This window comes from Castor canadensis, chromosome 18 (genome assembly GCF_047511655.1).
Source record: "Castor canadensis chromosome 18, mCasCan1.hap1v2, whole genome shotgun sequence".
NCBI classification, from domain to species: domain Eukaryota; kingdom Metazoa; phylum Chordata; class Mammalia; order Rodentia; family Castoridae; genus Castor; species Castor canadensis.
The window spans coordinates 38,222,408-38,240,268 of record NC_133403.1 but is presented as its reverse complement, the minus strand read 5'-3'; the positions used below and the strand labels follow the sequence as shown (position 1 = coordinate 38,240,268).

The 17,861-nt window shown below is 41.9% G+C and overlaps 1 protein-coding gene across 6 annotated transcripts in view; it reads right to left on the bottom strand.

Annotated features, from left to right (window-relative positions):
* The window catches only part of Hectd4 (HECT domain E3 ubiquitin protein ligase 4), a 158,279-nt gene that overhangs the window by 67,924 nt on the left and 72,494 nt on the right, over positions 1-17,861 (bottom strand). For 3 of the 6 annotated variants that reach the window (XM_074061225.1, XM_074061223.1, XM_074061224.1), the window contains exons 10-22: positions 16,374-16,487; positions 15,220-15,360; positions 12,540-12,772; positions 12,021-12,166; positions 10,792-10,862; positions 10,155-10,260; positions 9,516-9,636; positions 8,737-8,865; positions 6,381-6,505; positions 4,574-4,727; positions 4,018-4,118; positions 2,925-3,123; positions 542-688 (exon numbers count right to left, since the gene is read on the bottom strand). In XM_074061225.1, coding sequence (XP_073917326.1) covers positions 542-688; positions 2,925-3,123; positions 4,018-4,118; positions 4,574-4,727; positions 6,381-6,505; positions 8,737-8,865; positions 9,516-9,636; positions 10,155-10,260; positions 10,792-10,862; positions 12,021-12,166; positions 12,540-12,772; positions 15,220-15,360; positions 16,374-16,487 — 1,787 coding nt within the window. The remainder of the gene's footprint in view (positions 1-541; positions 689-2,924; positions 3,124-4,017; positions 4,119-4,573; positions 4,728-6,380; positions 6,506-8,736; positions 8,866-9,515; positions 9,637-10,154; positions 10,261-10,791; positions 10,863-12,020; positions 12,167-12,539; positions 12,773-15,219; positions 15,361-16,373; positions 16,488-17,861) is intronic. The other 3 variants (XM_074061226.1, XM_074061227.1, XM_020179303.2) reach the window with 3 other exon arrangements.

The window sequence follows — 17,861 nt, the reverse complement described above, 5'->3', positions numbered from 1 at the left end:
GGATGTATTCAGACTGTACCCCGACAGACCCAGTTGCCACTGGCTGAAGTGAGGAGGGCACACCATGCTATGTATGGGGCAGAGGACTTCAGATACACTGTGGGGTTAGTGGGCGTCTGAGCTTGTACTCATATTCTAGTCAGATATTGGATGTAGCTCAAGGGCACAGATTGCATCAGTTTGTAAATGGGTCATTAGTTTTCTCTAAAGACCCAAATTCATTGAAAATAGTAAGCCAACATTTTCAAGCTGCAGTGGCCCTGGGTTCTGGGCAGCTATCATAAGGAAGTCTGGAGAAGAAGCCAGCTGGACAAGCTGGCAGCCCTTTCAGTGGGCCGCCCTCACTGAGTGGAGGGGTCTGGCTCCCAGCAAGTGGAAGGAGGGTCGTCCTGAATAGAAGTGAGTTGACAGGCTGGCAAAGTGGGCCCTCCTCAACAGGAACCCCATGCAAATGCTGTCTGGGGTTCCAGGTATCCCTGGGCCATGAGGAACCCAAGTTCGCATTTCTTTTCTAGACGGCGACTGTGACTGCATACCATACCTTCACCAAGTCCTTCGGCCAACCAGTTCCTAAGACACTACGGCTGCCATATCCCAGAGTGTTGCCTCCATATTCAGCAACCTTCCTACTGTTTGTGTTAGGCCCCGCGCATATCACCAACTTCAAAACAGAAAATACACTGTTAGACTGTAAAAGAAAACAAAACAACATCTACAAATAAAAAGGCTGCAAAATATGTGTTCAAAATACATTTATAACCAGGCCTTGGGGGCACAGTAATCTAACTGATACGAGTTTGGAGGCAATCAACTGCTGGCATTCATAGAACAGCCACAGAGAAGTAACCGTGATTGAAATCAAAAGCGTATTTTTCACGTTGTCAACCTTTACTTGGCTTGGAGACCTCACATTAAAATTTATACTTAGCTCTTACGCCTATACACTTTTCAAGTGCCTATTTTAATCCTAATCACTGCCATAAATTCATTAATAGTACAGTTGACCCCTTACACCTTCCTCATAATTAACGAAGTGAGCAAACACAGAGGGAAAGATGGCAATATCTAACACAACAAAATTAAAATGCCAAAAAAATTTCAATGAATAAATAAGGATTTTTTTTTAAATGCAACAAATTGAAAATAAGCCATATATTCTTAGACTGCTGTTTAATGGTATAAAAAGAAACTGATGCGAATTTGGAGTAGAAAAGGGGCTGCTTCTTCTTGGGTCAGTTTTCATGTATCAGTACTTTTCTTTCAAAAAGGCTATGCATTTTATCCAATTGATAACACTGATAGCTCATGTGCCATTCAAAATCAGCTCTGGCTTCTGTAAATACCAAGCCCTGTTGTCTACAGTGTGCTCTGACCACCTTGCACTGCATGTAAGTTTGGATGTAACGGCTGCATTTTTAGCACTGAATGCTTGTTTTGTGATTTCTTACCCTTTAGTACCTTTTGCTGACATCAGTCAGGGACCCCTGGAAAAGTAAACGTCCTTTTATCCATGTAGTAAGCTTCTGCATGCTCTACCATTGAACACAGCCTAAGTTATATTGCAGCCTAAGTTAGTGCGCATCACTAACTTAGATGAAAATTACTGTTTTTAAAGGAGAAACACATGATTCCAACTAAAGTGGCAGCCTTCACATTAAATAGTCATTTCGTCTCAAGTCAGGAAATGGGGAACCTTGACTTCATGCCAGGAGGCATCAGGGCTAGACTGATACTACAGGTATCTTTTTTGAAAGGCCTACCAAAGACCATCTTTTTTTTGGCAGTACTAGGGTTTGAACTGTGGGACTTGTGCTTGCTATGCAGATGCTCTCTGACCTGAGTTGTGTCCCTAGTCCTTTTTACTCTTTTACTTTGGAGATAGGCTCTCACTTTTACGCCTGGATGAGCCCGGACCATAAGCCTCCTATTTGTACTTCTCTGCACAATTGCCCAGCAATTTGTTGAGATGAGGTCATGAGCATCTTTTGCCTGGGTGGCCTCAAACTGTGGTCCTCCCAATTTCTACCTCTTAAGCAGCTAGGATTATTACAGATGTGAGCCACTGGTACCCAGCCATCTGCAACTCTTGACTGTCCTAAAAGATTATGAGGAAGTAGATCCTACAACTTCTAGTCATGTGTTTCACCCTCTCATAGGAGGTACAGTTAAGAAGTCCTTATTTTTAGCCTAAAAGCTGCCCCTGAAGGGACTGAAGATCATTTGCCCTCACTCAGTTCACAGGGACAGGCATGTATGTATAGTGTTGGTTTTTATACAGAAACAGCGATGCTTTTCATGTTACACACCCCAATTTCATTAGCCTTGCTTCCTAAGTTCACGGGATGGTTTACAATCCAACAATTATCAACAGAAGAAAATACTTCAGCCCCTAAAACACTTCCTTTTCTTGATAACTGTTAAGCCATCTGTTCAAACTACTGTTCCTTAAAAACCTCCATGGGCCCTGAGATATGGCAAAGAAGAATATGTAAATCTACAGAAGCCAGAATCAAGCACATCTGCAACCCTTCTAAAAATGCCACCTTATCCTAAAAGATACGTAAGAAGCCTCAAGAATTGGGCAGTAAGACCTTTCTAGATGAGTGACCATTACACATCATCTGCAAGAATCCCAAGACAGAAGGCAGGAAGTCAGCGGAATAAAAGAAAATTCTCCTTTGACTCAGAGCTGAACTTCTAAAAGCCTGTCCTATACGTACAACACTGCTCTGAGATGCCAATAGTGGTGGCTCTAACTGCTTTAGGCACTACCCTTCAAGGCATTAATTGAGGAAAGAACCCCTCAGAGATATCTGCAGACAGAAATAAGTCAGGAATGGTGACCAGCAGCAAAGAAAAATAAGAAGCATCTGAGAATCCAGATCACTAGAGGCAGCAGCAACAACTAAGGCACACTTGCTTACTTTGTCATAGTCGTACTGCGAAGAGCATCTGCTATCAAATCTCAGATACAGGCAGCGAGCTCCTGGGATGTGGACTGTTTCTTTAAACTTATAGTTGTCTCTGACAGGATGAACTGTTTCCACAGTCTTCCCAGCAGCCCAGGGGGCAGGAATCTTTAAGCCAGTGAGAAAGCCTGGCTCTTCCTTCTCTTCTAGCATTCTAAAACCAGACAAAGAAAAAGTGGTTCAGTATGGCAGAAAGGAAAAGACCAATTTTTTTAAAATTTATCTTTAATGAAACACAGACATGTAATAAGTTGGTAAGTTTGGACATTTGTGTACAGCCATGAGGCAATTGCTACAGAGAGCAGGTTGCATTTTCTGGAGCTTTATATAAATGGAATTACAGTGTGTGACCTGGGGCCTGGCTTCTTTCCCTCAGCACAGGACTTCTACAGTCACCCATGGTGCTGACTGTTATCTAGCCGCGCCTTTTTGCTGCTGAGTCGGAGTCTGCTGTACGGACAGACACTCCTGGTTTACCCATTCACCTGCTGAAGGACATTCAGGTTAGTTTTAGTTTGGGCTGCTCTAACGAAAGCTGTTATGAATCTTCATGTGCAATCTTCATGTGCTTTCTTTTCTCTTGTGGGAACACCCTGAAGCAGAATAGCTGAGCCATGTGGCAGGTCTATGTTCAACTTTTAAAGAAAGTGTCAGCCAGGCCCAGTGGCATGTGCCTATTGTTCCAGCTCTGTGAGAGGCCACAGCAGGAGGATCAATTGAACCCAGGAATTCGAGGCCAGCCTGGGAAACACAGTAAATCCTGGCCTCCTTAAAAAAAAAAAAAAAAAAGACAAAAAAGCTGCCAAACTATTTGTTAAAGTCTTAATACTTTATTTACATAGCTACCAGGAGTGAAGGAGAATTTCAGGCTAATTTTGAAGTAATTCCTTGATCCACAGGAAAATTCATTCTAACCTGTTCCTATAAATTTACAAGCACTTCTATAGTTATTATAAAATTTAACCCTGATGTATTTTCTTTTCACAGTGAGACAATCTTTCGCTAAAATCACAGAAGGACAAAAGAAACCAAGGAGGCAGCACATTACCTCTCATCGGGGAACAGCCTGCACTTCTGGTCTGATGTGCCACATGGGGAACAGCCCATTTCGGCAAAAACTGGACACTGGGTTTTAAGCAGCAAAGCCGTCTGAAACACAAAACCATCCGTGTGTCTTCAAGTGCTTACTGCCAGTACCCAGGATGTCCCAGAGCCGAACTTAGAATTTTCACTGGAATCGTCATTCTATGCAATCCCAGCCTGCTCTTCTTCACTAAGAAATGCTTTGCTCCTGAGGCCACTATCATTTTACTTAGTGCTGGGAGGGACCACCTTGTTCATGTTAGTCCTCCTCTTAGCTGATGTACACTCAGGACACTCAGTATTATGGTAGGCTTCAACAGTAGCAGTAGGCAATGAACACTTGCTAAACAGTCTACAGTCGATAATTGAGTCAAACAAAATGTGTTCCCTTAATACTCTAGTTCATTTTTAAGACATACAACATTTTTCTTGGTTTCTAAAAACCTTGGTTCTCTTTATCATGTCCTCCACGGCAAAGCAGGCTGAGCAGAGGGAAGGTCAGATAGGCACAAGGGTCCCACCTGGCTGGTGTAGAGCACCAGCTGCACGAGCTGAGGCATCAACGCGTCGGCCATGGTGAGGGTCTGCAGATTGGGGTGCATCAGAGAGGTCAGTAGCACCGGGAGGAGGTGACCCAACATCGTGGCTTTGGTAACTTGTTCCAAGCCTTTTAACCTACAAGTTCAAGAAAGCAAACAGTGTAAGTGACGTCCAAGCATGGAGAAAAGCAACTGACATCTTCTATGCTGACAAATTCTCTTGAACCTTATCTCCTTGAACCAGTGACAAACTCATGGTTATAGCCATTCACTCCACAAGTTTCCTACCTTCTGCCACTGAGAGAGCAAAGAAGAACAGAGAGCAACAGATTAGTGGGTTTCCCCTTCAGCCTGTGATGTGGCCAAAAAAGTTTAGGTGGTGCATTTCTGAAGCACTTTACAAATGAACCTGAAATGCAATGCCTATTCCTGGTAGTTCCTGCCTCTCTAGGCCCCTGGTGTTGTGCTGTCTGAGACTGAAAGAAAGAAGAAGTGAATGGCAAGAGCAATGGATGCACTTGCCCAGAGCTGTGAAACCCTCTCCTAGCCTACCGCAACCAAGGCTCGTGTGGGCCACAGAGGCAGGCAGGTTTGTTTTCCAATACTTTTTACTGTGTCAAAATACACATAACACACAATTTATCAATTCATGGTTTTAAAATAATATACAGTTATCACCATCTATCTGTATAACTATTCATTTTGTAAAACCAGAACTCTACGCCTGCTGGGTAATCCTACCCCTCCCCAGCCCCTAGTAATCACTGTCTCACTTTCTGTCTCTATGATTTTGAGGACTCTAAGTAGGCAGATTTTTAATTTGTTTAAAAAAATCTTAGTCTTAATATTCTCATCTGCTGCTAGAAGAATTAAAGCACACGGGTCACACAGAGAAAGAAATGGGCCCTGTGAATTCTCTAAGGCTACTGAGGACATTGGGTATCTAGACTCCACCCCCTCCCACCAGCCAGCAGAGCAGCCTCCAGGTCTCAAAGAGTGCTGATGCAACATCTGTCTGGGTTACACTGTGCTCAGCCCCAGTCCCTATCTTCCCCTACAATAAGCAGGGGGGGACCAAGGGCAAGGGACAGACAAGGTGACTAAGGCAAATTACACTGCAGGATCATTTTGGTTCAACATATCCTAACATTCAAATCATCAAAAAACAGTATGCAACTCATCCCTAAAAGTGAGCATGGCAGGAACTTCCACGGAAATGGCTGAGAAAGGGCTTTGTACTGTGAAGAACCTCACCCTCTACACAGGTCAATCCTGTATTTGGAGAAGTGAAATTACAATATAATCTTTTAGGTTGTTGTTTTTTGGAGTGTTTTTGGCAGTTCTGGAGATAGAACCCAGAGCCTCGTGCATGCTAGCAAGCACTCAACCACTAAGCTACATCCCCAGCCCTTACAGTAAAATCACGAGACACCAGGTCAGAGTCATCTTTCTTTGACTATCTGTATCAAGAAATCCACTTCTTCCTCCTAAAAGTAAGTGGGTGTGGTGCTGAGCTAGATGATGAAAAGAAAAGCCAATGTCAGATGAGGCTGTCCACCATAACCTTGCTACTCCTAGATCATGGCTGTTGGCCCAATCTCACCTAAAAGCACATTAAAAAGTTCGATTGCACTTGGCCTTGCAACGGTTGTTGTTTCAACCTATTCTAATAAAAATGTCTCTGTGTTAAATGACTACTTGATGTACTGTTCTAAACAGGTCTCACTTTCACAAGCACAGTTTTCTTCTTGAAGGGCAGCAGGTCATGGGTCCCAATCCATTTCCTCACCTCTGCTCGCGGTCTGCTATGTCACTGTTTATGAGGGCAGTGGTGACCTGCTGCAGCATTTCCAGTACTTCATCACATCCAGTCAGGATTTGGGTGGCAAGAGCCAAAATACTGACCTTGAGCTCCTAGGTAGAAAATACCATCATATTACTTTCAGGTTTCGTGATGAACACCACTCACAATGAGCACATGAATGATGTATTTAATGGTGCACTGCCACATGAAACGATGAGGTGGCCAGGATAATCCCAAAGCCATGAGCTCCTCTGGGTTTGCAGGGAGCAATTTGATTTGGGAGGCCAAGGTCTGGACACAAGCACACTGCGTGCCTAGGAGGAAAGGCCTAGCTTCCATCCCATCCAGCACAAGAGCGCTCCTGCTGGCCAGCCCAGAAACAACTGTCCCGGTGGAAGACTGCCTTGGGTGGTATGAGGTAGCTAAAGAGAAAAACAGAACAGTAAAAGGTGCATGTATAGGCGGTGGATAAAATGAGACAAAACACAACGTTCTGAAACAGTACAAGTGACCTTTTCCTTATGTCTCAATCCCATTACACTTAAAATCCAGCGAGTTAAAAAATTCAATGAAAATATCAGCAGTTATAGGCTAATAAACATAAATTTGAGAGCTCACAGGACTAAGAATACTAAATGTGTTAAGAAACACTGGTTAATATCACAGAAATATTTAGTTTACAATTATTTTTATTTTAAAAAAACAAGGAAATTAACTCTTTAAGGTGACATATATGTGTCTTTAAGTTTTTTCCTTGGAAATACTACACAACCAAGTCTATTTACTAAAAACCTTTATATTCTCTCCATTTAGTTAAGAATTAATAAAGCTTAGTATTTCAAATAGGAAAAAACCCTCTTCATTTGTGGTTGGGGTTTTCGTGGATCTTTTGTTGTATTATTAAGACAATTTTATCATTAAAAGAAAAGGAATTCTGAGCTGACAGACAAGCTGGACCATTTCTTAAGCCATACTAACGATATCAGCACTCTCCTACTGACAACATTCATGTGGCAGCAGGGGATGAATTTACATAGCTTGTCCCTAGTCCTCACATAACCTCACAAAGCAGATGTTATTGTCTCTTTTTGCTAATTAGGAAATAAAAGCAAGAGAAGTTAAATAAATACTATAGGCAGTTTAAATAAAAAAATTCAGGCATGCCCACCTGTTTAAAAACTGTTCATATAATTTGCCAGGGGCAATGGTTCACTCTATAATCCCAGCTACTTGGGATGCAGCAATCAGGAGGATTGTGGTTTGAGGTCAGCCAAGGCAAAAAGTTAGTGAGACCCTTATTTCAACCAATAAGGCAGGTGTGGTGATGTACACTTGTAATTCCAGATAGGTGGGAGGCATAGGTATGAGGACTGTAGTCCAAGACTGTCCTAAGCAAAATAAAGAGACCCTGACTGAAAAATAACTAAAGTAAAAAGGACTGCAGGTGTGACTCAAGTGGTAGAGTACCTGCCTGGCAAGTATGAGGCTCTGAGTTCAAATCCCAGAACCACAAAAAAAAAAAAAACCCTAAAAAACCTGGTCATATGACATAAACTCATGAATATGAGCTAGTAGATGTCTGGCTTCTATGGTACATGTGCAGATAGGGCTAAGCAAAGGGAAAACTGCAATGGTTTCTATGGCTTCTTATGTAATTTTTCAGCGTGTTCAATCCAACTTTTTAAGGAAAAATAAAGTTCTTTTTCATTCCTCTAATTTTCCTACAAAGATGAAATTTTGAACAACAATGCAATAACCACCTTGAGCATCTGTGAGAACTGCAACAAGCACTGCTGAAAAAAATCTCTGGACTGCTATAAATGATAATGTGCAAATGAATGACTGAGTTTACGTGCAAGCTAAACTAAAAATAATGAAATGAACTATAAAACTAGAAATTAAAGTATTCAATGCAGAGATGGAGAGAAAATGGTCACTTCTTAAGTCATTTGGATTGAGAGGATACAATAAACCACCAAACTCTATGCTTCCCAATGTGTGTGTGTGTGTGTGTGTGTGTGTGTGTGTGTGTGTGTGTGTGTGTATCACTTTCAGGTGCGATGAGGTCACTTGTGAGTGACACCCTATAGTTCTTAAAAGAAGATGACAAAATAAAGGCACAAAGAGACTGAAAAAAGTACAAGGATGAACATCACGAGAGTGTCACAATATGGTAACCACCGTGCAATGACATGAGATCTATGAAACGAGAGGCCTAACACCTCTCACAGAACATAACTCACATGGTGAATTCTGACATCATAAAAGCAAAGTTTAGCCAGTTAATCTGTGCTTTACATACTGGGTAGAAAGCATCTTTAAGATAAAGCTTGGTGTTTACCTGTACCTTCAATGTCTCTCCCTGCAAGGAGCTGTCACTGTCATCATTGTCATCGGGTTTAATCAAAATAGTGTTACTGAGAAGGTGGTTCTGAACGGCCATCAGATAGCGCAGGCAGGAGGATGCGGCCTTTAATACAAATAAGGGTGTTTGTTTAAATGACCTGAACCCTACTGAAGGAAGGGATCATGTAATCCTCATGTTTTTAAAAAGATTTCAACAAAAGAAACAAAATGAGAAAGTACAGAAATCAGAGCAAGTTAGTTCTCAGGTGACTTGGAAGACCATGGCTATCAGTACAGATTTCCACACATTTAGCCTAACTCTCTGCAAGCTTCACTAATCACTCAGAAGACTTTCTTGCCCTTTGTCCTAAGTAATCTTTCTCCCCTCCCATAGGAAGACTCCACCCAAACCCTTAAAGAACCTTTTGTTTTCTATCAGTCTTTCTAAAACACTAATGGTTTAGAAAACAATGGTGAATTAATAGGGGGATCCCTCACTAGATGATTTAAATGCCCAAATTCAGTAGGATAATTTGTTGCATCAAACAGCGGAAGAGGACGATTAAAGTCGTGGGAAAGGTGTTTCTTGTGGATTTGACGATCTGTACATTTCTAGAAGTAATTACCCACTGACTCCTTAAATTATTTTAAGTCTCTCTCTCCCCCATACACGCACACAGAGTGAGGTGTAAGTGTGTGAGTGTGCTCACACCTTTCAATGAAAACAGGGACATTTGATGTAATTTTGATTTCAGAAAACACATCTTTACTTACAGGCACAGTTGAAAGGAGTTTCTGAAAATCCTCTTTAGAGACAGTTTGGCACTTGGTGATTAAGATACAGGATTCTCGTACAACAATCTTCAGAATGTAGTGTAAAAGTTCATCATTTAGTCTTTAAAATTCAAGAAAAACAATAGAATATTGGTGGTTTATTAGTAACAGTTTAACTTTTATACAACTGGTACAAAATGACAAATACAAGATACAAAATTAACTGGTTCTGCAAGAAAGTTACCTTAGTGATGATAATAGCAACAAGGTATTACCTAAAGCAACCCAGAAACAAATGGCTCCAACCACCTAATTAAAGTAGTTTACGAACAACAGAGAAAAGAAGCTTTCCTCCCTCTGCGCACTAGTACGCAGCTTCTCTCACATCAGCAGTTTGGATCACCCTCCACCAAGATCTCTGAAACAAGCTCCTCCTCTTTTGCTAAGCCCTCAGCCCACTTTCCTGAGAAAAGTCAGTTCTTCAATAGCTTTGCCATTTATTACCTTTCAGTGGATCCAGGCTTTAGGCTTACCATGCTAATGATCTTATTAGCTGTAACTGGAAACTAACACTGATCAAACACACTCACATGTAAATTAACTACTTGGAAGAATGCAAAGAAAAGGCTGCAGTGTCACCTGTAATGATCGTCCTCATCACTGCCGAATCGGTTGTTCTGAAGCTGTTCAGCTAAATTGGTGAGGATCACATCTCGCAGCTGGGAGAGTCCACTGTTTCTCTCTCCTAACACACAACAAAGCTCCATAAACAACCTCAGCAACAGCACTTAGAAAACTGAGGCTATTTTTAAACCTCACACAAACACAAACAGCAGAAGCAAAACTACACCACAACCCATCAGGCATCCCTGTGATTGCCTTCCTGATAGATCACACAGTACAAATTCTAATTCCTTAAGTTAATGGCTGCTTTTAAATACAGAGTGTCTTTAACAGAGTAGCTTTGGTCTGGTTGTTCGGTCTAACTTAAAAAGTTGGGTTCCAATATGTGGGAAAAAAAGAGTGGCTTAAGAGTCATGTAGTTTTAAATGTGTTAAGTATCTGTAGTCAGGCTAAGCTGTAGAGAAGAGGCTTCCAAGGCTTGCAGATACATAAAGCATGGCTTCTGCTTTCAGTCTGCATCTATGCAGATACATTTTTAAAATATGCTGCCTGACAGATAAGAAGAAAACAAGAATCTGTTATCTTAATGTTGAGTTGTTTCCTTAGGGACAAAAAGAGGGTTGTTCAAGGATAATTTCAGGATAATTCTCACCTTCTGTTAAGACCAACTTAAGTAAGTTATTGATTTCCGTTTCACCTGGGTACAAGATATTTAAGCCAGAGCTGAAATGACAGAATAGACAAAAAGTTTTAAGCCAACATTCTGGAAAAGTCAAACTCAAAATATTTAAACTTTAATTTGGAGTGGTACTGGGGTTTGAACTCAGGGCTCACACTTGCTAGGCAGACACTCTACCACTTGAGCCACTCCTCCAGTCCTGGTTAACAAGCCTGTACCTTGGTCCTTCTATTTCAGTCTCCCACATAACTGGGATGAGAGACGTTAGGTGTGCACCACCATGCCCAGCCTTATTGGTTGAGATAGGGGTCTTACTAACTTTTTGCCTGGGCTAGCCTCAAATTGCAATCTTCCTGATCTTTGCCTCCCAAGTATCTGGGATTACAGATGTGAGCCACTATGCCTGGCCTTAAATTTTAAATGTTATTAAACATAACAGTATGGCCAACTGTGGAGGCACACACCTATAATTCCAACACTTGGAAGGTTACAGCAGAAGGATCTGAAGTGCAAGGTCATCCTGGGCTACAGTATAGTGAAACCCTGTTTCCAAAAAAAAAAAAAAGGAAAGAAAATGCCAGTTTGATTACATAAAGCTGAGGTAAGTTTTGTTTTATTTATTTATTTATTCATTGATTGGTTGCGGTTCTGGGGATCAAACACTGCACCACACTGAGCATTCTATGGGTTGAGATGGGGTCATGCTAACTGTCCAGGCTGGCCTTGCACTGTGATCCTCCTGATATCCACCTTAGGAGTAGCTGAGATTACAGATGTGAACCACATACCTGGCTAGTAGATGTAATTTTTAAGCCCATCTTATTGCTGAAGATTTGGAAATCTCAAATCAAGACCAAAGGCAGTGAGTGGCAGAGCAAAACCTAGAACCCAGAGTGCCCAGTGCCAACGCCTACTCCTGCCGTGTTACATCCTCCCACATGACAAGGACAGTGGCTTGTAAAAGTATCTGCTCACAAGGGCTTGTTTTTGTTTTCCTTTTACAATCCAAAGATAGAGGGAGGTAAGTATGCCTTTGACCCACTAAGCATGAGGCACTAGCCTCTTTTAAATTATCCCCAGGGCACAAGTTCCTGAGTGCAGGAAGGGCTGAGACATATATGCTGTCTCCTGCAGGGAAGGTTACAGTGCCTTGCAAGAGGACCGTTTGGTGGAGAGCACTAAGAAAACCACTTGCCATTTACCTGATGGCAAGACAGACCTCCTTCTGAATTTCAAGGCAGATTTGATCTTTTGGTGCCATCAATAACTGCCAAAGCAGCAATCCCGACCGACGAATGATGTCTCGGTTCCTTTCAGTTTGTGGGCTGAAGAAAAACTTAAACACCACCTACCGAAACATAAGGGGTAGATCTAAAAAATGTCCCCTCTACTGGGGATAAAATTATTCCTCTGAAGAAAGCACATAGTAAATAGTCTTACACATAGATAACTAGGTGGGTTTCTAACTACAATCTCTCCTATTGTGTCAAGGTATACTTACAGTAAATATTTTACAAATATTAATGGCAATAAGCTATGTATAGCAGTGCCCCCTTAATTGCATGCAATGAATCTAAGAATTCTAATTAGAGAACTGGAAGGAGTGAAGAGACAAACAGGAATGTTACTGAGTGTATTTCCTCTGGTAGAAATTAGCTGGCTGAATCCAAGGTTTGTGTTTATTCTTGTCTATTACAATATGCTTCACACTGTGTACTTACCTGAAAGACAACGAGAACGCAGCGTATGATGCAGGTGTCTCCATTAACCATGGCCTTTTCCATGATGTCACAAATGCTGCTCAGATGGTGTGCTTCAATTGGGTGCTGCTTGCCCAGGACGCTTGTGATGGGAAGGTTGGGGTTGGTGGCCAGAAGATTGAGCTGGTGTATGCACATTGCACCAACATGGTGCAACAACTGGTTTATAACCTCATTCGTGGTTATAGCCTCTTCTGGAAGATGAAAAGGAACTCAGTGAGGAAAGACAGTGTGGATGGTCCCCAAGGAGCAGACCACCAACTTACAAAAGCTGTAGGAGCAGGAAAACTGGTATGGCTCATCTCTTCCACATCTGCTGGAGAAGCCAGCGTGCGGTGAAAACACTTGGGGATTTCAATTTTTCTAGAACATAAATAGGTACCACTCATTGAGCCCATTCTGTATTCTGGATGATGGGCTGAAGTTTGGATGTGTTATTTTACAACATGCTTATAAACTTAAGACTTGTGGGCTGGTGGCATAGCTCAAGTGATAGAGCACCTGCCTAGGAAGCACAAGACCCTGAGTTCAAACCCCAGTACCATCGAAAAACAAACTTAAGACTATTTAAGCTCTCTTTTGCAGAGCAGTAAACCAAGAGTCCGAGAGATTAAATAAGTCACCCTATGTTACACAGCTACAAAGTGGTAGTGCTAGCATTTGAATTCAGGCTTCTCCTTATTATCACCTCTATGCTTTTCCTCCCCAAGATTCATAACCTCAGTTTAATCATGAAAAAAACCCAAACTGATAGACATTGTCCAAAATACCTGAGCGGCACTCTTCAGTGTTTCTTCTGCTCTTCTGGCAGAGTGATTCTGTCAATTTCTATCCAAGGGCATGGACTTTTTCTCCCGCTATCACAGACATGCCCTGAACTACACTAAAGAATGTTTCTTTTCTGTTATTATACTTTGCCAATCCAGATGTTCCATTTTTTTACTTAATAACTTCCTGGTTGAAGTTTTCTGTTTTTTAAGTCATGTTCATATTTTAATTTTTTAAACATGGTTTCCTTAGTTTTTTGGACATATTTATAATGGCTGCTTTAAAGCTTCATGTACTAAGTCCAACAACTGAGTTTGCCTGCAATGTGTGGTTATTACGTCTCTGCTCCACTTATTTTTGTAATCTTTATTTCTTTCTCTCATTTATTTTTATCACTTTACTTTTTATTTATTTTTATTTTTTGGTGCTGGTGATGGAATCCGGGGCCTGGTATCTGGTAAGCATGTGCTCTACCACTGAGCTACATCCAGTCCTTGTTTTTATTTTTAAATCTAGCTTCGTAGGGGTCACCCTGTCTGTATTCCTTAGTGGCTGTCAACCAACAATTAGAGGTTTTGTCCAACACGTTGAGCCAGCACACATTCACCCTCAATGGATCTGTGTATTCTGCAAGGAGGCATCAGAGTTCAGGCACTTTCAAAATCCACCATGCTCCTTACTCTCTGCTGGCCCCCTCACGTCTGTCTGCAGGCTCACATTGGCTGGAAATGTGTGAATGTATCAACAACGTGGATTCATTCAGGCTTTTGTGGAGATGTGAGGAGCTTCTCAAGATCCCTGAAGGTTCTCACTATACAGATCTCACTATTCAGTCTCTAGCTAGTCTGCCAATTTGCTGCTGTGCTAACCATGATCACAATCTCAGGCACTGGGCGATGACTGTCTCTGTTTGCCACCAAGGCTGTTAACTCTTACTGACAATGCTGCTCTCTGTGCCCTTCCCCTGTGGCAGCAAAGCTGCTCAGTGTCACAATCTGCTCCACCCTGGTAGAAAGGCAATGCTAACCATGCTTCAATGGGGATAGGAGCAGTCCCAGCTAATTCAGTGGGCTTTTTGTGAATAACCACTTCTCAATTTGGTATATGCCTTTGGTCATATTTCCAGAGCCTGGGAATAGTTGCTTGTGTTTGTTTTGTTTTTGAGACTGGGACTTGCTATGGAACTCAGGCTAGCCTTGATTCACATTCCTCCTGCCTCAGCCTCTCAAGTACTAGGATTATAGGTGTGCACCACCACATCCAGCAAAACAATTGTTCTGATGATGTTGTCTGTTTTAGCACCACTTTATGCAGAAAGAATTTGCTGAGCTCTTCATTCCTCCTCATCAATATAGTTGACTTCAAAGTCATAAGACTTTACATGAATATCAAGATTTTTTCTTTTTTTTTGTCAGTACTGGTGTTTGAACTTACGGCCCCATGCTTGCTAGGCAGGCACTCTACCACTTAAATTACTCTACCAGCCCTTTTTTGTTGTGAGTATTTTTGAGATAGGGTCTGTTGAATTATTTGCCCTGGCTGGCTTCAAACCTTGATTCTACTGATCTCTGTCTCTTGAGTAGCTAGGATTACAGGCGTGAGCCATTGGCGCCCATCTAGTACCGGTGTTTGAACTCAGGCCCTCGAGCTTGCTAGGCAGGCACTCTACCAGTTGAGCCACTTTCTCAGCTGAGTCACATATTTTTTCACTTATTCATAAACCAATCTTTTTAGGTTATGGATAGCAGAGGATTTTAGGTTCTAAATTCAAGGAAGGTTGTCACTCATTTTGTTGTTGGTCTACGTAGTGCTGTAGTGTTTTATATTTCAGAGGGCGGGGGACCTTCTCTGGTAAGACCAAGAGTGCACCCACCTTTGGGCTCCGTGATGATGTGGCTGACTCCCAGTCTCTGGCACACATAATGGAAGGCTTGATTCCCAGGGTTGCACCACTGATCAATGTAGTCATTTGAGCACGTCCATAGCATGTTGTTCACTGTGTCGTAACAGGCGCCTGCAAAGAACACCTATATTCAATGGTTGTGCTACTGTCTGCCTGTGCAGATATTTCCAACAGCACTGCTAAGAACAGAACAGCAAGGCTTCTCTATAATGCTCGCATCCATCCCTACTCCCATAGATTTACCTGGCAAAGCAGTAGATCGGCACTCAGCAAGAAACTAGGATTTAGCCAGGCATGGTGGTGCACACCTATACTCCCAGCACTCAGAAGGCTGAGGCAGGAGGATTGGAAGTTCAAGGATAGCCTGGGATATATAACAAGACCCTGCCTCAAAAAAAAAGAAGGCAGGGTTTAACTTTTAATTTTGCTTAACTCCTATGTGAGAAGGAATGTTTTATAAAATAGATAGATCTTAGCAACTGACCAACTTCCAAAACTGACTTAAATAAAAAACCCAGCAAACAACAGAATCAACTAACAGTAACACACAATAAAACGCCCTGGTAACAGAGTCCAAAACTTCAATATGAGCTTACGAGCAGCAGGGAAAAGAGAAAACCCAATATACTCCATCACATTCATTTTCTAACCATCATATTTTTAACAGGAAGAAAATTTTTGGGGGGGATGGAAACTGGAATTTGAACTCAGGGATTACACTTGGCAAAGCAGGTGCTCTACTGCTTAAGCCACACCCCCAGTCCATTTTTTCTGGTTATTTTGGAGATGGGGTCTTGGGAACTTTTGCCCAGGCTGGCCTCTATCCTCCTGATTTTAGCCTCCCAAGAAGCTAAGATTGCAGGCATGAGCCACTGGCACCTGGCTAGGAAGAAACCTTTTAATGGCATGAACTTTTGAGGTTTGTTATAGGCATCAGCATACAACCTAGTGGACAGTTGCTTCAAAGTTGGTTTACATGGAAAATTTTACACATTACAATTTCTTATATTTAAAAATTTCTTTATTTTAAAGGAAACGGGAATGTCACAAAGAATTGGCAAGATTTTTTAAGAGAACTTGCTAAAACTCTGAATTTTCCAAGGAAACAAGCATTTATTTCTTACCCAATCCTGGTACCAGAGCACCACGCCCCAGGGAGCTTCCAGCTGCATCCATGAGATCTGCACGGCTTGTGAACTGACCATCAGAGATGTTGTACACCAGGCTGGAGGCCAGGACTGTGGGACAAATGCTCAGGTGTTCAATGAGCCTGAAGACTATCTTCAAAGTTTCAACTTTAGGCTCTTCATGAAACTTTTATAAAAGCCACTCCCTCTTTTTGTTATCTATTGGTAGTAACAGTGAGCAATATAAAACTCTCCCTCTGTCTCTCTCTCTCTTGTTTTCCCTTGTGCATGCTAGGCAAGAACTCTATCACTGAGTTCTGTCCCCAGCCCTCTTTTTTCCTCTATTGTTCTATTAGTACAGCAAAAAGAGACGATATTCACCTACTCCCTTTGCATTGTGTTTGCTATGCACACATGCCTTTATTCCAGTTGGCCACTTATTTGAATAACACCCCTTTTTCACAACTTCAACTCAAGACCCTAGGCTGTCTCTCCCTTCCGCACTGCTCCACGAAACCCTTTTTCCCTCTGATGCTGTAACCGCACACCTGCCCCACATGCCTTCAGCAGTGAGAGGTGGCAGTGCCAGCCACTTCCTAGTGATTCACACCTCCACTTCTCCCACCTAGACTTGGGCTCCTAAAGGGAAGTGCAGTTTCTCCTCACACTGAGCAGCCCCTGTGGTAGCCAAGGTCAAATAGGGCACAGAAGTATTTACTGGTTTCTTGGGCTACAATGGAATCAGTGAGTCAACTATATCCTCATGAGCAAATGGCTTTAATCAAATAAAGCCAATATAGGCTGAGTGAGAAAGTCATGCTAAGGAGACTAAAAAGAGCTTAGTATGAGTAACAGTCAATAAAAAGACAGGTAACTCTGTTTAGAAATGGACAAGGCATTTGAACAGACAGCCCTGTAAAAAAGATGCACAAAGTACAAATAAACACATGAAAAGATGTTCAGCATCATGAGTCACTGGAGAAATGCAAATCAAAACCACAGTGAGTACCACTTCACACCAATTAGGATGGCTATAATAAAACAAAAAAGGCAAATAACAAATGTTGGTGAGGGCGTGGAGAAATTGGAACCATTTTACATTGCTGAGGAATGGAAAATGGTGAGGCCACTTTTGAAAACAATTTGGCAGTTCTTTCGAAGGATAAACATACAGTTAACATATGAGCCAGCAATCCTACTCTTATGCATATAGCCAAAAGAAATGGAACTCTGGCTATGCAAAACCTTGTATGCCAAGGTTCACAGCAGCATTACTCAAAAGAGTCAAAAAGTAAAAATGAATAAAGAATTCATCGAGTGGTGAATGAGTAAAGCAGGGGCATATGTGCATAGTGAAGTAGAATTCAGTCCATCAAAAGGACTCAAGCTTGAGTGCACAGCTTGAGGACATCATTAAGCGAAAAGTCTGTCCCAAGGACTACCTGCTGATGATTCTGTTCTTGTGAAAATCTAGAACAGGAAGAC